This window comes from Aythya ferina (assembly GCF_964211825.1).
Source record: "Aythya ferina genome assembly, chromosome: 1".
In the NCBI taxonomy this organism is placed as follows: domain Eukaryota; kingdom Metazoa; phylum Chordata; class Aves; order Anseriformes; family Anatidae; genus Aythya; species Aythya ferina.
Window position 1 is genome coordinate 180823479 of NC_140296.1, and position 21246 is coordinate 180844724.

Below are 21246 nucleotides of genomic sequence, written 5' to 3' on the forward strand. Positions count from 1 at the left end.
CAATAACAAAGGAAAACAAGAGCAATTAAAAAGGCAGATTTCAAAGAAAATGCATGTTGTTAACCAGGAAATTACCCCTTCAGAAAGCTCCTGCCCTGAAGACTTCTGGCTCTGCAGCTTATTGCATGTAAATCTACCGCACTGCTGCAGAGCTGAGCTGTTGCTGTGGTTCTTGCAATTAAAATATTCCAATTCCCTTTTGGCTTCCACAGTGAGTGTGCAGCATGTGTCTGTCCGGAGCAGCCTGCCGTGCGTCAGCACAGGCGGTTATCAAAGGACACACAGGGCACATTTCAGCCAGTGCTGCTATGCAGTGCTGCTTGTTTTTTTTCATCTTCTCTGCTATTTTAAAGCAAGTTACTGGCATTTCTTGAAGCAGCTGTTATCTGATGAACTGCATTTAAATTGATGTTAATTCAAGCTAGTAAATGACAATGGAAAGTTTGGTGAAGGGTTAGTTTGCTGATGAAATATAAATTCACATCTGTGTTGCTTTCATTTGCTTCTGTAATGCAGGGCAGAAGTTGAACTAAGTGAGCTATTTTTCATAGAATATATTCTGCGAAAATAATTGCTCTGGCAAGAAGCAATTATTGTATACAATGAGAGCAATGTTCCAGTAGAGCCTTAACTCCCTCTGCACAGACATGCGAAAGGTATTTGGAATAAGGGGCATGCTGAGCACATGATTAAGACATAGTTGGACTTTCCACTGAGGTCTTTTCCCTGGGACCTGACACCACATGCCAGGGGAAGCTCTGTGTTCATAGCTGGACACTTGATACCACATATCCTTTTCTTATTAAAGTGCTTAACCCTTTGCTTTTCCCTATCTATAACGTGTTCAGAAAGTTATTTTTTGGTTCCAATTTCAATCAAACACATGGTTGGCACCAAGAAAAGTAATGAAGCCTGAAAGCCTGTTTTTACCACTTTATAAACAGATGTGATGGTTGAGATCAGGGAATATGCCTGACCCCATTCATCCAGTGTAGTGTTCCCAGTGATGGTTGGTATGAGCTGCAGAAAGGTACAAGTCCATGTAAAATAGTTCAGATTATATCTTCTTCCAGTCCTCTTGAGAGTTCTCAGAAACCATGCGTACAGGATACATTTCTCATGCTGTTTCACTTAAATTTAAGAGCGGAGGACACGTGAGCCTCTGCCCTGCAGGTGCTGCAGAGGTCCCGTGGAGCAGTCGCGGTGCAGGGAGCCAGCCCTACCAGCCCTACGCGGGGGACGAGCCCTTCCTTGTGCCTGAGGTTTCCTTTTGGCCAACAACCAAGCCATGTTCCGCTAAGGATAAGTGGTGTCAAACACTACTTGCCTGTAGTGTAAACAGGGCCAGAGGCTGAAGTGGGTAAATAGCACTGACTGACAGCACACAGCGCTGAGTGGAGCCTGCAGTCGCCTCGAGATGGGTGTGTTTTGTGGAGAACCAAGGAGGGACGCTCGGAGGAGATGTGCTTGCCCTGCAGCTGGTGGTGGGGACGCGCCGTATGCATGTGCTCTGCTCCAAACTGAAGCTCTCCTGGTTGGCTGATGGCTGATTTGGTTAGCTTTGAGTGAATAAATCCAGTGTGCCAAAGGGCCACACAGTCTTCGACCTGCAAGGGATATGTCTCCGTGCTTTATTTTGCTAGAAGGAGGAACGTCTCTGATTGCAAGGGAGACTTTCTCTTCAGTGAAGCGACGTGCGATTTTATCTTCATTGTGTACCTGCAAATGCCGTGCTCAGCACGAACTTCCTGCCAGGGCTGATAAAGCCGATAAACTCCTTGCTGTCTAGTACCGGGCACAGGTTCGTGAATCTTTCATGATGCTGAAGCCAGAGAATATACTTGGCACGGCGCTTCCAAGTATCGAGATACTCTTAAATCAGCGGTGTAATGGATATTTATGCAGCTGTACAGGGAAAAAGGTGTCTCTCACAGCTGAATGTCTGCTCTTTGGGTGACTTGGTCATGCTGAGGGCTGGGACCTGCTTCAGGGGACCTCGCACCCGTAGCATAGGGCACCATGCAAGGTGGGGTTAGGAGTGCAGGGTCCTAACCTGTCCTTTTCTTTGAGTCCTTTGCTTCCCTGAAGTAGGAGGCTCCTGACCCCAGCTCCTTTTCCTATATTTCCCCCAAATTTCCAAGACACAAAGGATATGCTTCATCTACGCATCAGTAGATGTCTGCGTCTGAGCTGCTCAAACCTGGCTCCCTGTGTACCCTGTGTGTAGTCAGTGGAGAGAAACAGGCACTGCTAGGGTTGGCGACTGCTGAAGCGACAAGAAGGGTAATTACTTCAAATCAGTGCTCTAATTGTGCTGAACAGCACTTTCCCGAGATGAGTGCTGTGCTATGGAGGTTGGGAATTGCAGCCCCCATGTCTCCATCCTCTCCTTGTGCTGCTGGAAGACAGCAGCTCTGCGGGTACCACCAGGAGGAGGGCCTGGAAGGGAGCTGCAGGCCACGGGACCTGTGCAGTGTGGTCTGCTCATGGGGAGACCCCCAATTCCTGTCATAGTTTCCAAGAAACTTGACTAAGGTTAATGTCTGGTCATTTAGTTGCTGCTTAATTACTGTGCCACTTAGGATCGAGCCCATTTAGAGTCATGGTTGAGCCATGGTGTTCATCCATCACGACACAGAAGGCATAAGCGATAGTCACCTCTGTGTTTTGGCAGCAGGGCAATTTGCTCTGAGAGGAAGCCTGTGAGCCAGTAGGTGCCGTGAGCTCCTCGTGGAGACAGACCTTCCAAAGCTGAGTTCCCACACGAGGCTGGACTTCCCGCAGCTTTTCTCTGGTACTGATGTCTGGCACGAAGGATGTTGGTGCAGCTGAATCTGCCATGAGGAGGCCAAACACCACCACCCCTTCCAACCTCATTTTCCTCTAACCGTGTCGGGAAGCCTTGTGTGACCGTGACTAAAACGCCTGACATTTTCTCTAGTGCTTTGTTTAGGAGAACATTTCCAAGGTGTCCATCAGGTTTCAGAGCCTACTTCCCATAAAAGCCAGTGGGACTGTGCTTCAGTGCTGTGGTGGTAGTTTCCTCATCTGAGACGTGTGTTCCTCAGGTTGGCCCCTATCCAGATAAGTCTTTTTAAATCTGGGGAACGCTGCCTTTCCAGGAGGGGTTTTACTGTTCCCACTGTTGAGTGTGTAGCAGATGGGACTGCTGTGTCCAGGCTCGCTGCCCGAAGCCCGCAGTCTGAGCCTCACCGATGGCCGTCAGCGTGCAACAGTGTGCGTAGACGGGATTTCTAGCACTGCTCAAGCTTCTGCTTGCATTGTTTTATTGACTTTTAAAGTGGCTTTTCTTTCTCAAGAAAAGCTGTGTTAATCAAGGTATCCAAGCATTTACCAGATTTGATGGTTGAGAATTTTTCTTTCTTTTATTTCAAGGGAAATACTTTACATCTCCACTCTGCTGGGCTGGCACAGCATGGAAGCTGGTTGGAGCCCAGAGGCTGGGACACAACAAAAATCCTAAGCCTTGAGAAACCTGAAATCCTTAAATAACTGAAGTTTTGTCCAGTGGAACTAGTGAAGCTTAGTTTCCAGTGGATTTGTTTTCTTGACTGACTCTGCAACTGTTTTGTATTTATTGCTGCAGTGTCAGCGTATCCCATGTTATGCACACAATTATTCACATAGGAAAATAAAAATAAACCTCTGAAGTTTTCCCATGGTTATACCATGGGCTCTTTTATACCAGTGTGTTCAACACAGCACCGGCTCATGCAGGAGGCACCTTTGTAAGTCACCTCCTCGCTGTCTAATTACTTGCTGTCACGGAGCACGCAGGATGCCATGGTTTCCCCGGCCCCTCCGCTAAGCTAGGTTGCTGTGGCTGACCACTTCCAGTTATTAAGCAGGGACTCATGCACACACCGAGTGTATCCATGTGAATCTTATTTCCTCTGGGAAGCTGAGCTAAATACCTTGGACACTTCCCTGTATTGCCTTGTGGGTATTCCTTTGTAGGCTTAGAAATCCTCCTTAATTTTTTTCTGTACATAATGATGAAATCATTGCTATTTGTAATATCAAATTTAACATTCTTACTGTGTTTATTCCGACTGAGAAGTAATTTAAATTTAATCTGACTCTCAACTGTGAAGTTTTGGCATTAGATCAGACAGCATTATTAATGTGGATCATAATGCTGTGTTGGCAATGTTTACTACTGTTCTCAGTCTTCTCTCCGTCTTACTTTTTAGGCATATAAATTGGATTTATTTTTTTTTTCCTGGGGCACACATGTTCTCTCTGATACCATTTGTATGTGGTTTGGTACAAGTAGGCCTTAATCCTAATCTGTCATCCCTCAGTGTTACATAAGAAATGATAGTTTGTTTATACTCTTTTTTAAATTTGTTATCCACCTCTGTTCACTCTTAAATGTGAGGCTTTCATGTGTACCATATGTGCAGTCCTTTGGCATAGATCTGTGGAAATGACCCAGATTTTAGCATGCAAAAAAAATCCAACTAACTATTTCAGGCATTTCCTTCAGTGTAGGAAATATGCACTCTTCTTCTACTATTTTATTATTTAAAAAATGCATTTAAATAGCTTGTTACTTGAATGTATTTGGTTTAACCACAGTGCTCATTGTTTGCTTTTATTTTCACATTCTCCTGGCTCATATCAAAAGGTAGTGTGTTCTGCTGGTACATTTTTCACATACAGTACTGGCCCCATTTCATCACAATTTAATGTATTTGGGACAAAATCTGCTCTCAGAATTTAATGAAGTCATTATATATGCTCTGTTGGGGCATGGAACTTGCTACTATTGAAAAAAATAATGCATGTAATTTGGATTTGAAACTTCATTTGCACACAGTGAGTAGACAGTCCCACTGTGTTGGTAACTGTCTACATATTTATGGATAAGCAGTTTTCAGTTTGGCTGATTTTGTTTTAAACATAAAAACAAACCAACAAAAATGAAATAAGCAAAGATTTGAGTCATCATCCTGGTCTTTTGACAACACTGTACAGAAGGTGAGCCATACTCTGACATTTATAAAATAATATTGCATTATATTTCAGTCCCACGCTGAGTCTAGGAAGGGAAGTGGTTGTAGAAAATGGCAGACTTACTCTGTACCATTTGTTGTAGGGAATGGGAGTACCGTCTGGCTCTGTTGCTCTCTGTTAATGGACCCCAGGAATTCAAGTAGAGTCCAGTGGCTACCAGGGGAGAAGTAGGTTGTATTGCTTACAATTTCAAGGCTTTGTCACCTACAGAAGTTCCTAGTTCCCATGAAAAGACAGAGGCCTGAGGTTTGGGATTTCCTCAAGATCATGATGCTAATGAGGAGCAAACACTGAGCCCCTCTGAAGAGAGCAAGACACCTGCCTGGCATCCACAACCTCAGCCTTCCCCTAGCATTTAGTGCCTACACTGGGCTAATCCTTTTTTTTTTTTTTTTTCTTTTGTCATTTCTTGTATGTAACAAAGCTTTATTTCATAAAGCTTTCTGTGCACAGTGCTCTACCATTTCGTAACTGCCAGAGCTTCATGGCCATTAGGTGTGTCCCAGAGGGGTGTCCTGCGGGATGCAGAAGACAAGGAGCTTCTCTGCTGATTGCTGAGCATCAATTCTGCCCATAACGAACGGCTTGCAGTAATTGCCTACAGAGCAGTGCTGAAGCTCTTTTTTGAAATTGAAGTTGAAAGATACTGCAATAATATACTAATTGGCTATTATGGCTCATTGTATCTCTTTGCAAAAATGCAATCTGTCATTTAGACTTCGTCTCTCAGATTATGACCGACAGACATAAAAAGATTTTTGGTGACAAAACAAAGTACATATTCTCTCTTGTCATTTGTGTGTGTGTGTGTGTGCATGTGTATGTTTTCCTTAGAAAACTTAGTTGTTTGAGGCATTAGTTGGCTAAAATTAATGCTTTTTTTTTTCTTTTTTTTTTTTTCATGAAATGGAGTTACGTAAGTGCAATATAGGCTGTACAGAAACATCTAAAAAATCAGTGCAAGAGAAAATAAGAAAAATCAATTCCTGCAGTCAGTAAACCAGTCCGGGCTAAATTCCGCTTTGTATGTTGATCAGGATAGAGACCTTGACTTTTTTTTTCTGCCAGCTGACTCCTTCCTTTCTGTGCCAATGAAATAAGGGAACTGTGACTTGCAAAGGGGGAATGGCTCAGATATCCAGGGATATTTTCCAGCCCCCGTGCCCAGCTTCTGGGTGGCCTGGCTCCTGCTGTGGTCCTGCTCATGGGAACCAGGCACCTCAGCTCCCACTTGCTGGCCTGGGCAGTGGGAAAGATCCTGTGTTTCCAAAAATGAAACATTTCAGACATTTCCTTGTGGTGAAGTTGTACCAGCACTGGAGATTCTGAAACTGGTATAATCACGGTTTCAATTTTTTTCACCAGAAATGTTGATTGAAGTTAATTTAAGTGCCAGTGAAGTTGAATAAAATACGACCTGAGAAAGTGTACATGGAACTGCAGCTCAGTGCTGTGTGCTGCCATTCCGCTCTGTTGTGCTCCAGAGCCTGAAAGAAGGCCTTGCAGTGTTTTGTTGGTGTATTGGGTGTACATGGCAAGGTTTGGTAGCAGGTGGTCTGCAGGGGTGGCCTCTGTGAGCAGAGCCCAGCAGCTGCCCCATGTCAGAGCAGAGCCAGCTCCAGATGGCTCCAAAAGGGACCTGCTGCTGGCCAGAGCTGAGCCAGTGAGTGATGCTGGGTGGGCCTCTGGGAGAGCAGATTTAAGAAAGGGGGGAAAAAATCTGCTGCACAACAGCAGCTGGGAGAGAGGAGTGAGAAAATGTGAGAGAACCAGCCCTGCAGCCCCCAAGCTCAGTGCAGCAGGAGGGCAGGAGGTGCTCCAGGCACGCAGCAGCAGTTCCCCTGCGGCCTGTGGAGAGGCCCCTGGTGGAGCAGGCTGTCCCCCTGCAGCCCATGGGTCCCACACGGAGCAGATCTCCACGCTGCAGCCCCCCCATGGGTAGAGAAGCCCCCAGTGGAGCAGGTGGCTGTGGCCTGGAGGAGGCTGCGGCCCATGGAGAGCCCCTGCAGGAGCAGGCCCCGGGCCAGAGCTGCAGCCCATGGAGAGGAGCCCACGCAGGAGCAGGGGTTTGGGGGGAGCTGCTGCCCGTGGGGGACCCGTGCTGGAGCAGTTTGCTCCTGGGGGATGGACCCTGTGGTACTGAGCCATGTGGGAGCAGTGCTTGAAGAGCTGCTGCCTGTGGGCAACCCTCACTGGCTCAGTTCAGGAAGGACGGCATCCCATGGGAGGGACCCCACGGGGAGCAGGGGAAGAGAGGGACCGTGAAGGAGCAGCGGAGACAAAGTGTCAGGGACTGACCGCAGCCCCCATTCCCTGTTCCCCTGCGCTGCCTGTGGGGAGGACATAGAAGAGTGTGGATGGGGGACAGTGTTTTTAGTTTGCATTTAGTTTCTCACTGCTCTAGTCTGTTAGTAATAGGTAATAAAATAGATTAATCTCGCTATGCTGAGTGTGTTTTGCCCATGATGATAGTTGCTGAGTTATCTCCCTGTCCTTATCTCAACCTTTGAGCTTTTTCCATCATGTTTTCTCCCAGCTGTTCTAAGAAGGGGGAGTGAGAGAGCAAATGTGTTGGAGGTGAGCTGCCTACTGATGTGAAACCACTGCAGCTGGTGTCACATGGATCAATAAGTGGTGTGTCAGTTGCTGCTGGAGTTAACAAAACCTATAGAAGCTGGAGGTCTTCACAGCAGAGGTGATGGGTAGCCTGCCTGTGGTTTTAGGAGGGAGCTGATGTTTCTAGAGGCAAAATAAATTCCTTTTGGTAGCTGTTGAATTGTGCAGATTAACTGCATAGTCACTCAGAGGTTTCCAGTAGCGCCTTAACTGCTTTAAACTTTATAAACTCCTTAAAAAACCTTTCAGTATCGTGACAGAGCAGCGTACTTGGACAGTAAGGCAGAGTTTAAAGAACTAAACAAAAACCTTACCTGTCTTTGAGGGCGATGGAGGTTGCTCTGCAGACTGGGATATGTAAGATCAGTTGCCTCTCTGTGGTGGAGATGGGTGAGCCCTCCCCTGCTGAAAGCAGCCTCCCGGTCTGATGCCGCAGGAGCACCTCACAGGTGTGATGGGTTCCCTTTCCTTTTCTAGAGTTTCTCCTCTGGAAAAGGGGATTAAACTCAAAATGAATTGTCTCTTGTAAACAAGAGAGAAGAAAGATTTCCATAGGAATGGATCAGGAGTAAAGCGTGTACGCAAATCTGCTGCTGTTAGTAGCTCACACCTTCCTGCCTGCACCATTTTTGAGAGAAATTATTCTAAAGCAGAAATTTACATCCGTATAGAAATTTAACGTTTCCCTTTTTAGCTTTATTAAAAATCAAACTATTCTTTAATGTCTAGACTCACACCCTGACAAAATAAACTAATATATATATATTCTTTTTCTGTAGTAGTAAATCAAGAAATAAAAAATACCTGCTCAAAGAGTGGTAAAGGTTGAGGACCACATCCTTTTCTCTGGAAGACATGAGCATAGAGCAGAGAGCTTTGAATAGCGTATATATTTGCTGCTTTAAATATTTCATGTTGGCTTGTGGAGGAATATATGGAAGTTATGTTGTAAATGAATTTAATGCTTGAACAGTGTCTTGTGCACATTGTGAGCAGATCGTGACAATGATAATTCTTACAGATTTCCTGTGACATTCTCTGTCTGCTAATTTACATAATCTGAACAGCTGTACGAGATAGATAGACTTCATATAGGCAGATATTAAATTGGTTAACCCTTCTTTGTAGAATAAACCGGTAGCAAAACTCGGGTTAGGAAACAGAAATCCCGTGTTTTGCTAGCCAGCTCACCGAACTGCGAGGTTATGGCCACACCAAAGCAGAAGGGAGGATACAGGTTTTGATACTTCCTCAGAGGCATTTTGCTGTGAGTTTTAGATAGAGTCGATACAGAATTTCAGTGAAGGTCTTTCAGTAGTCTGTCAAGTGTCACTTTCCCCACAACCTAAAGCACTGACCTGGCAAACGTAATGGGGAGTGTTATGAAATCCTCCACAGTACTGCGGGGATTGTTTGGGCTTTTCGACGAGGTACGTGCGTCAGTGTCATGAGGACTTGGCCGCCGGCCTGGGCTCCCTGACACCTTCAAGGATGTCATTGGAAGGCCCTGAGCTTTGTCACCTTCCCTGGAAACAATGCTGTGGGGAGTTCGGATTCGCTCATCTGAGCACAACTTATTCTTAGGCCAGTGCACGATAACACAAGGGGCTTTGTTCCAGAGGTCGGTGTTTGAAGGTGCTGGGAGGCGTAGGTACAGAATGGCCACGTTTCCTTTGTGAGCTCGCCTGGGTCACTTGAAAGCTGATCCAGAAGGCTTGCTTCACTCCACACACAGCAGCTTTTTGTCAAGCTGGTACAGCTGAAGGAGGTGTTACCGGCTGTAAATAGCCAAAACAACTTCATTTCTGGGAATAGCCACACTGTGGGCCTCGTCTGAGGATCTGTGCCACAGCCCTTACAGCTCTGTGGGCAGAAGTAGTTTGGACAGGTCTTCCTGGTGCTGAGCACCCATGCACATGCGTGGAAGTCTTACTTGGGACTGAACAGGCAGGTCATTACTTCAGGTGCTGAAGAACAGATGGAGGACACCTGGTTTGTCACTGCCTCAGGGTTGTCTGAGTCAGCGTGCTCCAGTGTCCTGTCTGTCAGCGGAGAGATCAGAAGCTGCCTGTTGCAGAGCGTGTTGTGAGATGTCTCACTCCAGGGTATGGCCTCTCCCATGGCCCTGTTCCAGGGATGAAACACAGCAAAACGCTCCCAAGAGCCTGGTGGGACTAAGTGTTCTCAGGGTGTGTGCTGGATACAAAGAGTCTGTTTGACAAACTGGGTGGAGAGCCGTGAAGCTGCTGAGGAGCATTTTGTGCCAACGGAGGCGGCCACCAGAGGAGCTCGGTGTGCCTTGGAGGTGCCCCCAGCCCTCTGTATGAGGACAAGGAGATGGGGCTCAGTACAGCCACGTGTTGTAGAGGGTCCATATTGGCATCGTTGGGCACACACGTTGTGTGAGGTTGGGGTTGCATGAGTTTAGGGTTGTGTGAGCTTGGGGCTGCTCCCCCTGTCCCCAGGAGCAGAGGACTTGGGGTGGCAGTGGGCAGCTGCAACTCCAACTCATACCTTGCTTTCCAGTCTCCTCTTAGGGCAGCAGTGTCCCCAGTCAATGGCTGGCTGGCCCCTCAATGATTTAAGCTGTTGAGATGCTCAGGTGTAAGGTGCTACGAGCATCAGACATTACCCGATTTCCCACCCTGCCGGCCACAGTGACACGGCGCATTTCACAAAATGCACACCCCCCCCGGCAGGCAGAGCAGTGGGAGTGTTTGGTAACAGTTAATCTGCAGAAGATCAAAAATGGGGGGGTTGCTTTCCTTTAAGTGCTTTGCTTAATGGATTTGTGCGTGTTCCCTTTCTTCTTGGCCGCTAGCAGCGCTTACCGGCGCTTGCCATGTTAGTAGCTGCAGATACTTGCTCAGGGAGATTTATTAGAAACCTTCTAATTTTTACCCCCTTCGGAGTGCCTTTCTTACAGATGACCCCCAATGTCTGCAGGCTTCCAAACGTCAGCTTACTGCTTCACTGCTCTTGCCAGCACAAGGCATGGAAATGCCTTTTGTCTGCAGTAGGACTGGAAGGAGTCAGCTTAGGTCTTTGTTTCTACATTTGAACATTTTCAAATTACTGAGTGTCAGGAAAGATATGCCCAATGCACTCAAAAATGCACTTACAGAGGCTAAGAAATGCTAAATCTAGATGGTTTAAAAGAATGAAAAATAAAATATTTCTTTGGTTGCTAGGATACTTTTTTATCGCTGGGATAAATGTGGTTTGGGATTTTTCTTTTTATTTAAATGTGTGACTTATTATGGTTAGAGCGTTGCCACAGTGTATTTTGACAATAGATTTAAGTAAATTAGACAGTTGGCCAGCGCCACGTGAAAAATATGTTTGAAGTGTAGATCGGCCCAGGAATTTAATTTTCCTTTGAGGGAAGAATAATGAAGAGAGTTAGTGGTGGAAACTTGTGATTATTCTTTATTGCATATGCCATAAATGGCATTTACTAGGACATTTGTCCTGGAAATTTATTCTGCATGATGCGTTTGCAAAGAAACACTTTGCATCTTGTGCAGCCGAGTAGAGAAGGGCGAATTCACGGCAGATATTTCCGTGCCGGCATTAAAAGCACGGGGCGGGGGGGCTTATCATTGGGGAGGGAAATATACATCGGCTTCTTTGTCTTCTGCATTTGGTGACAAAGGCATTCCCATTTGAATCGCCGTGCTCCATCCGAGCCCCCTGCGAGCCTCTGGTTAGCAGCAGTCAGTCTTTGCAGTGTCCTGACGTCATCCAGTGTATGCATGAGCTATGCTATTGTCTTACTGAGAGCAGGGGCTGGGGATTGCAGTATCTGGTGGCTGCTACCTATTTCTGCCTCCCGCTATCACGGGAGGGACGCCGGCCTTCCCTTATCTCTTGGATTTAAAACAGAAGCTCCTGCCTGTGGCCGCCCGAAGAAGGACCTTTGGTGGCAAGGAAAAGCTGTCTGCAGCGTGGAGCAGAGGAGGGGAGAAGAGAAGAGAGGAGAGGAGAGCCTGGCAGCTTGGATAGCTTGGACTGCATTGTCTGGCTTTATGACCCCTGCTGTGTAGCAGTCTCATCCCTGCTCTCGTACACTCCCTCCGTCTTCCTCTCTTTTTTATTCTCTCCTTTTTAAAATAGCAGCATCGGGGGCCAGCCATGTTTGGCACTGAATCTTCACGTAAGTAAATGCATCCCGCTCGCATCCTTTTTCTCTTTCAGCAGAGCTGGCGATCTCGTTGTTGTATCCTGGTGCTTGTGTTCCCTGTGCCGAGAGCTGCGGTGCCAGCCTGTTTACCAAGGGGCAAGAGGTGCTGGAGGGAGGCATCTCCCTCCTGGCTGTGGCTGCGTCCTCCCTGCTGGCATCGTTGGGTTTGGGCTGCCAAAGGATGTGGGGATAAAGGCAGTTTTACTCGGACATGGTATTGATAAGATCACGTCTGTTGATGCTCCCTAGTCGCAGCCGCGCAGATGAATGCAGTGCTCAGATGAGATGCTGAGGGGATGAGATTGCTGCAGCGTTAGATGGGCTAGAGCCGAGGAAGGATGGTTTAATCTGAAGGGAAAAACAATCTTGATCGCTTCGGTTTTGCTTCTGGGAGAAGGGAGGCTCTCCTGGGATCCTTCCCGTGGCTGGAGAATTAAATGAGTTAAGTCGGATTCTAAATATTGGGAGTATTCCTCAGTTTCTAAATGTGACAAATCCGAAATAGCAGCATTGTTTATTGGTTTCTTCCTGGTCTTTGTGTGGGAGAACCGTAGCTGAGGCTGCTGTGTAGAAGCGATGTAGGCACATGCCATGGGAAGCAGGCAGGGTTTGCTTCAACGGGAACAGCAATTAGCTCCTGGCTAAGCTGCTCGAGGATGAAGACAGGGTTTTTGGATAAATTATGTTTTCGGTGCGGCTGTGTGGGGCGACCTGCCTTATCCAGTGATTATCTGCCGCCTAGAAAACGCCGAACGTTTGCCTTCCACGGTGCTTTTTGCAGACATAACACTGCGTGCTGCAGGCGTTTCTGAGCCGAATGCGAAGCAGCGGCTTGCTCCCAGCGGTGCAGCGGGCAGGGAGCTGGCACGGCCCCGCGCCGTGGGGCTGGGACCCGCTCTGCAGCTCGGCTGCTGCTGAGCAGCGCTGGGAGCCCGGGGACACCTCGGGATCACCTCCTGCCGCCTGTCACAGCCTGCTCCCCGAGGGCTGACCGCTCCCTGTGCCGGGTGGCAGCTCCCCACCTCCTCCCGCACAAAGCCTGGCCAAGGTCAGGCAGACTGGAAGCAAAATTCACTCCGGGGTTGCTTTTGTTCTGAGAATCGTCTCTCAACGCGTTGCTGCCAACCCCTCTGAAGCCCTCGGTCGGCAGAATAGGAGCAGAAATGCCCGGTGTGGCGTTTGCAGCTGGTGCCGCCGCCAAATTTATGAGCAGCCTGTGTGTGTGTCTGGGTGTGTGCCCGTGCAGAGTGCTTGTTAGCACACCGTGAGATAAAATCAGCCCTGCACCTGCCTCCTGCGGGCACTGGGAAGCTGAAAGCGGTCGGTGTTCATTTCCCGGCTCCCCTCCCACAGTACCAAGTGCCCCGATAAATGGCGTGCCGGGCTCGGAGGGGCGGCCGCAGCGCGCTGCCTGGTCGGTACCGACAGCAGCAGGGGCTGCTTCTGTTCCCATGGCTCCCACCTAAGCGAATTTAGAAAACCGAGGTAACAGGGGCTGTAGCAGCCCCTACAGCCCCCCAGGAGGGTCCAGCAGTGTTTATTCACCCTCAGAAGGACTTAAATGCAGCACCAGTGGGTGCTCTGGCTGGGGCAGGCTGCACGCCCAGTGCCGCTGCTGCACCAGGAACCAGAGGGTTTGCTTTTAGGGCAAGAGAATTGAATAGGAACTAATTTGGGCAGAACAGAGTCAAAATGAGGGCTTTTTGGCCTCCCCTCTGCTCCTGCCTTCGTGCTGCTGAGCTGTGGGGCAGCAGGTGCAGCCATCTGAGGGTTAATAATATTTCTGTCCTGCCAGCACCCTGCTGGGTCCACTGGGCAGACCTGCGTAATGCTGAAGTAAATTAATAAAAGTCAGCCTCGTCAGGTCCTTGAAACCACTACAGAAGCCATTGCTGCAGCTGCCCAAAAAGCACGAAATGAGCAGATTGCAGCTCCTTCATCCTGCTGGTTACCCTTAGCATTTAGGGGCTGAGGCTTTCACGTTTTCTTACTCTGATTAAAAACCAAACCAAACAGCAAGCGAGAAAAACCATCGCTTCATCCTTCGGCTTCAGCATGGAGCAGATCCTGGGTTAGATCCTTCCTCCTGTCACTCATTAACACAAATACTTCAAAGGCCAAACACCCCCCCCACACACCCCAGCAGCTCTGTTTTTGCTTTTTCCTTCTAACGGCAGCGAGGAGGGCGGCGGGAGATAGCGCAGGGCCGCGCAGAGACACAGCCGTGTGCTTATCTCCTCCGGGCCGCTGGGAAAGACAAACACAGGGCAGCGCCGACGTGACGGGGCCGGGACGCGATGTACGAGCAGATGCTAACCCCGCGGCACGCTGCGAGCTGGGGAGGAGTGAAGGAAAATGTCCGTGCAGGGAGCCGGGCCCTGGTGTGGCAGCTCCCGTGTGGTCACGCTCAGTCTTTTCCATCGATCGCGTACCCTTTCGATAAGCCCCATGGGAGGCCCGTGGGGTGGAGGTCATTCATCCTCGGTGCCTCTGTTCCCATCCGTCCCCACCCCGTGAAGTGCCGGGCTGTGAGGTGCACGTGGCAGGGGCTGAGCTGGCCGCTCCGTGTCACCTTTCCCACTGAGCTGACAGGTGGATCCGCTTGCTCAGGTCATTTCAGAGTCCGTAGAAGGGAAAACTTTGATGAAAAATGGAGTTGAGAGTGAGATCTCTTTGAACATCAAATGTCGTGGCACTGTGTCAGCGCCTCACCAAGCCCGGGGAGCGCGAACAACGCGGCGGGGCCTTGGGCTGGGAGGAGCTGGGCCCTGAGAGAAGGAGGCCAGGGAGAAGAGGGTGACATTGCCAGGGCCAGCACACCTCCCTCCTCTGACTCCCACCTTTAGGCCTACGGGAGAGACACCACAGCACAAATTAAAGCGACACGGGAGAAGCAGCACATCTGGAGGGGCTCGGCAGTCCCGGGGGAGGTTGGGGCAATGTGGCTCTGCAAAATCTCTCCCTGTGCTGCCAAGGAGCTTGGCAGGGTGCGTTTGGAGCCCACAGAGCCGGCGAAGAGGTGCTCAAAGAGCTTTTTTCATACCTGTCGCGTGTGCTTCAGGTAGCGCAGGCAGAGTGACGCAGCGGGGAGGGAATTACACGCCCCAGCGCTGCTGGCGGGCTGCGAGTGCGCTGTGAGGCACTGAGGTGATTTCCTACTGCTGGGCTTACTCCTGCTGTAGTATCTTAACCTAGCGCTGCACGGAGGCTGGGGGCTGCAGTGAACGGGCTGGAAAGAGACCATGGGAGGGCAACCAGGGTGGTCAGGGGGTGGAAGCACCTCTCTTGGGGTGGGAGGCTCAGAAAGCTGGGGCCGGTCAGCCTGGGGAGGAGAAGGCTCAGGGGGATCTCGTCAGTGTCTATAAATACCTCGGGGGAGGGTACAGAGAGGATGGAGCCAGGACAAGAGGCAGTGGGCACAAAGTGGCACGCAGGAGGTTCCCCTTGAGCACCAGGCAGCACCTCTGTGCTGTGTCTGGGTGACTGAGCACTGGCACAGGCTGCCCAGAGAGGTCGTGGAGTCTCCTCCTTGGAGATCTTCAAATGCCACACAGACGTGGGCCTGGGCAGCCAGCTCTGAGTGTCCCTGCCTGAGCAGGGTTGGACTGGGTGACCTCCAGAGGTCCCTGCCAACCTCAGCCGTGCTGTGCTTCTGTGATCTGTGTAGGGAAATGGAAACCCTGCCTGCTTGCACTATCTTGTAGTCTGTATTTTCACAAAGTGCTTTTGTCCCTGGGCTTTTTTTATTCTTTTTCCAAACTCCCAGCCAGAATGCATTAACAGGGAATGGTCGCAGATAAGTGATTTTACAGCATCAGGAGAGCAGTCCTATGAAACCCGGCATAAGAGCAGCCATCAACACTGAGAATTGAGAGACCGCAGTGCTGGATATTAAGAGCAATTTCCACTAGCTCAAAAGAGACAATCTCTGTGAAGTGAATGGCGAAGTGCTGGACCAAAGGTGATGTCCTCCGTTCATTAGAGGGTGGGATGCCCAGGACCCAGCTCCACAGCTGCATGGGATGGTGGATGTGGGTGCTGCTTTCCTGGGCCACTGTACCTGCCTCCTCTCATCATCCCGACCTGCAAGGGAGCTAATGGCAGCTTGAATTCACTGCGCAGAGCTGTCCTCAAGCATGCAGCTGTTTGGAAAGTTTAGGTGTGCATTGCCCTTTCTTCCTTCCCAAGAAAAGTGCTGGGGTGAATGGAGACATCTTGCAGGCTGGATTTGACTTGTGTACCTGACAGTCTCAGACCATCTGGCTCCTGAAGCCCTCAGTCCCCTTTCCTGTCCTGTTGGTTTGGAGGTTGCAAGGGTCTGATGGAAAGTTACTGAACACAAGTCTAATCTCCGGGGCAGTTAACACGTGAGTTTCTGCAACAGGCAAGAAATCTGAAGGTGCAGGCAGTGAATGGGGTACACCCTCCCCCCCACTTTTTTCCCCAGATTGTTTAATTACAGTCAATCCTTGCCATAACTAAAACCATAAGCTATAATTAGTAGAGAGGCCCTTGATGGTTAAAGGTGACAAAAGATTTTTCAAATTAAAGACAAAAATCACAGAAGAATTTATGTTGAAGGGACCAGCACCTCCTTCAAAGCAGGACTGACTTCCAGTCTACATCCAAAGACAGATACCAGCTCAGTCCATCTGCTTGTTTGCAAAATGATGGGAGATCAAAACAAGCTTCAGCTTTGACCAGTTTGATTCACAGAACCAGAAATGGGCATAAATCTTTCAGCCCAAGGTCAGTTGAAAAGGTTATTGGAGTCCCTTTGGGCCACATGACCCAGATGGGAAGTACAGTACATGGCCTGTAATTTGAGCTGGTGTAGAAACACTGGAGTTTTATGTATTTGGGGGGTAATTAGTGTCAATGCCCAGCTAAAAAAATGACTTGCAGAACAATTAAGCCCTTTATTGTCATCTTAGCTGGAAGAGCCTACTCATCACTGAAGCACCAGGAAAAGGTCTAGGAAGTGCTATGAAGAGAGCACTGGAGATTCAGGGAGACAGAGTATTGCAGGTTTCGGGATGAGCAGGTATCTTTCTTCTTTGGTGAAACACCAATGCAACGCCTCTGGTTAGAACCTTTCATCTGAAGGTCGCTATCTCTAACAAGAGCTGAAAGAACCTTAGAAATGCCTTTATGTTCCTTATTGCAAAGGACAGGGCACTGAGCCTCTATAACAGGGAATTAAGCTGTAAAACTAGAGAAAAACACTTGCTACCAGTGTAGCTCAGTGGAAAATTGGCTGGCTTTGCTGTTTCAGGCCAAGAGGAAGCTTATGCTAAGAGATGAAATTATGATGCTTAGAAACCAGGAATGTGAGTGGACCCACATTATATCTAGACTAAGAAATGTGCCATTGCTTCCCAGCATTATGTGGAAAGTATTTTGGGAGTCCTGAGACTCCTTGTGGATTCATCTTGAATCAACATCTTGAGGTATATCAAGTGTTTTGATCAGTACATGGGAATTAGAAGGGAAATTCTTGTGGGACTCGAAGGCAGTGGTACAAAATTAAATTCAGATATATATGACCTCCTTCAAGAAATCCAGTGGCTGGGAAGATCTTTCCTCAGTGCACTGAAATGAAGGATGCTGAGGTGACCCTCAAGGTGTGCCAGACAGTGGCTCAGCCTAAAGCAGGAGCCAAGAATGAAGCTGTACAAAGCTGGTGAGCTTTTCAGAGGAATTACGTAGTTACAGCGGGGGCTTTTCCCATTTGTATAACCCTTAAACAGCTTTTATAAAGGATTGACGGAACAGGGAAGAAGGATAAGAGAGTGGTAGGAATGAGCTCTGGAAGAACGTGATTTGTGCTTAAAAGGTCTGTAGCTTAAGATGCCCTGAGAAGGTTTTGAAGATGCCAGTGGAAAGATTGTCCATCTCCCTTTGCTTCTGCTCTTACATTTAACATGCCACTCATTAGCCCAGTGATTTTACATTTACAATGAGAATACGATTTCATGCATGTCATCATGCCAGCAAACGCTGGCTTAGATTTTGTTGCTAGGACTGAGTCTTGGAAAGCTGCTGCGAGTGTGGATTTCCCTCTGTACTCATCTGAACGTGGAAGTACCTGTCCTGTGGTGCATTGAGGACTTCTAAGAGGGTATGGTTTTATGCAAGTGCAGCAAAAGGAAAATGTACTCAGTTACAGATGGCAGTAGAAAAAGGGGATCGCATATTCTTCACTTTACATGTTCTCTGCATTTTTGAAGGGTAGCAAGGGATCATATGATGAGGACACCACTAGAAGGAGAATTACAAGGAGAAGAGCAGGTATTACAGCTCCGTGGAGCACGGGAAATGGCAGCTGAACCTATCTCTGCTGCAAGAACAGGGAAAACTGCTGCAAGGAGACAGCATCCCAAGCAGAACCCGAACTGCAGAAATCCCTGGCTTGCCAGTACTTACCATGAGTCACACTGATTCTCAGCAAGCTGAGCACGAGGAAGAAGCTGCTGGTCACAAATGTAAAAACAAACAAACAAAAAGGTGTTATAATTAGTACTACTGAAACATGACAGAAAGAAATGTTTAATTGCCTTCAGTACTGGCAGTAGCAAGGTACCCAAGGCTGTCTCAGCAGCAGTAAGCTGTGCTGCTCTATTTGCACAGGTGTCATAAAGAGTCACCCAAATCAGCAGTTGGATGCTAAAATACATTCAAGCTTTGATTTAGATTATCAAAGAGAATACATCAGAAATACAGAATTATTGGGCAAAGAGACATGTCGAGTCATGTGTGAAGATCCCATGCTGTTCCTTGTGGTCCAGAAGGAAACGAAACCAAGCACTTCAGCTAAGAAGCCCTGGAAATTTTACAGGCAGTGAGCGGAGGTGGAGGTCTGCGAGAGGGTTAAGTAAGCCGGGGAGAGTGTTCCTGCAGCTCGGCAGCATTTATCAGCCTGGTTATTCTCTGCTTGCGTGGTCCACAGCGATAACTCCAGATAAGCTGTTATTATTATGTGCAGAGCGGAGAGGGTGATAATCAGGCTGCCTGCGCAGATGGATGGAAAAAAGCCCCGAACGGTGGAAATGAGCAGACAGATAAAAAAGCAGCAAGAGCTGAGCTGAAAGTGTCTTATTCAAGAGTGGAAGTTCCCCCAGGAAACCACCCAAATGTGAGAGGCCTCGTGCATTCAGATTGTACAGGGGGATACGGCGGTGTCCCTTTCTGTCAGCAGCAGGAGGGTTTCTGCAGCACTATGAACGGGAGCGTATCCCTGCAAGATCTCTGACTTGCCAGTGCCTTTGTTCTGAGGCTTCACGAATGTAATGACTGCACAAGGAGATGGCTCCGGGATGAAGGAATCCTCAAGTGCATAAAGTAAGACACGGATAGCACCGTCTTTACAGTGTACAGCTTATCATCCGTACAGATGTACAGCTGCCACGCTGTCATGGGACTAGTGGGTTTTGCCCCAGCCCATAAGGATACAAGAGCTACAATGACCAGAAGACTCAATTAGTGAATTAATTAAGCCTACCCAGGACAAAGCACTGCCGATCTGTCCATGCAGAGAGACACAGAAAGAACGGGTTTCCAAAGGTCTTTACACAAGACATTTTTCTAGAGTTATCCTTGTAAGTATAAACGTGGGGTTCTTGCAGTGCCCAGGAGCTCGCCGAGCTACGTGTCTGGCATTTAGCTGGGCTGGGCCCAGTTTGTGTGTCTGTAGTGATGTTTGGTTGTTTCCTCCACAAAATAAAGACTGTGTATATGGCCACGCAGAGCTATGTAAAAAGACGAGAAGAAAAGGCTCAGGTTGGGACTTGCCATCCTTAATAATGTCCCCTCGAACATAAACACTTCCCAGGGGAACAAAGCAACGTGTGTCTGGAAGCAGGGCGAGGCGCAGCCTAACGGTAGCTGCACATTTCCAGTTATTTCAGAATATTATTTTTTCAGAAAAAAATGAAGAGCCTGAAACCACCTCCCCACTCAGTCTGCGACTGCCGAAGTGAAGCCGTGATCTCACTGCTTCTCTCCAGGAGCTGGAAGCCCAGTCCCACAGCAGCCCAGCAGCAGTTAGCCACTCTCCTTGTTCCTACCTGTGTGGAGCCCAGAAGTCTAAGCGTGCCTGGAAGCTGAAGCAGCCTCACATCTCCAGCAGCAATGCAGATGGAGCGACAGGAGAGGGCTGGAGGTATCTCAGGGGCATGCTGCCAAGCTGCCTTCCAGAAATGAGGGCTTAGTCTCTGCGAATCAGCTGCTAGAGCTTATTGATTGCTTTGAGTCTTCGTTTGTTTGTTTGTTTTTATGAAGTTGGCCAAAATCTGGCCCGTAGTCCCATCTTTGTGTCAGTTCAGTCTAGAAGTAGCTGGCGAAGGGAAGTAGTTATTGGGCTGTGCCTCTGTGTTCTAGCATCCAAGCTCACAGAATTGGTCAGATTAAATGATTTAGTAGAAGAAAATGAGGATGAACAGTCAAATAATAGCAAAAGTTATTGGTGGACATATTCAGACTGATATTTAATGAAAATAAACTTGTTGTTAGCAATGTGAGAAACTAAACTTTAAAATAATTGGTGAACGAGATAACCATGATACGACAATTCAGTTGCAAGAAATAGTTTTGAACACTTTCGAAAAATTACCATAATTCAACATAATAAAAAATGACCATAATAAAATAATTTATTTTCCAACGTGGCATTTGCTTTCATTCTTTGCAAGGAGAATGGGGCACTAGTGATGAGCGAAAGTAGAGTTGGCTTCCTTTTTCTTTATAAAGTTGCTTTTTTCCAGGGCCTCGTACCTGAGCCCAAGGCCAAACATGGCCTTAAGGGACTGATGTTGTATCTGATTGCTTCTCTGGAAGTGATTGCACACCAGCTAGTGCAGGAGGCTAATGCCCCAAAATAAGCCAGCAGCAGCAGTTGGCGTATGGTCGGAGTCACTGCAGTCACGTCTCGGCATTGTCCATTTGCTGCTGGCCCCCTTTTCTCTGGAACACCACGTCAATATGGTATCGAGCAATGAAAGACTTGTCCTAAATGGGTGTCAAAACCCTTTGTGCTGGGCTCTTAAGAGCTCAGGGTGATTGATGTGATCAGTCTTTTCTGCGATTCCTTTTCTCAGCAATTGTAGGTGAGCCCTGAGAAGGTTTGTCTGTAACTGTCCTTCCTTAGGTTTAAGTAAAAGTGTGATTTTTTTAAACAAGGTTAATTATGCGGATACAAAAAAAACCAACTATGTGGATTCTCAATTAGGACTAGATTGAGTTAACAAGGTGTAGGTTTAAGGTTAATTGAACAAGCTTTCTTAGCTGAAATAAGAATTGCTGTGAACTATATTGCATAAAAATGTGGGTGCAGACAGGTCAAAGTGCTTAAAAGTAACATTTCTGTAAAAATGATGGCACCGTTTCTTGGTTTTGTTTTTAGTATCTTC

General features: G+C 48.0%; 1 protein-coding gene across 3 annotated transcripts in view; it reads left to right on the plus strand.

Annotated features, from left to right (window-relative positions):
• ST7 (suppression of tumorigenicity 7) overlaps nucleotides 1–21246 on the plus strand; it is a 144911-nt gene that overhangs the window by 25752 nt on the left and 97913 nt on the right. The window contains exon 1 of one of the 3 annotated variants that reach the window (XM_084514377.1): nucleotides 11316–11812. The exons of 1 other annotated variant lie outside the window; for it this stretch is intronic. In XM_084514377.1, coding sequence (XP_084370503.1) covers nucleotides 11791–11812 — 22 coding nt within the window. In that variant the 5' untranslated portion in view covers nucleotides 11316–11790. Of the gene's footprint in view, nucleotides 1–11315; nucleotides 11813–21246 lie in introns of those variants that run through there. One more of the 3 variants, XM_084514378.1, reaches the window with a different exon arrangement.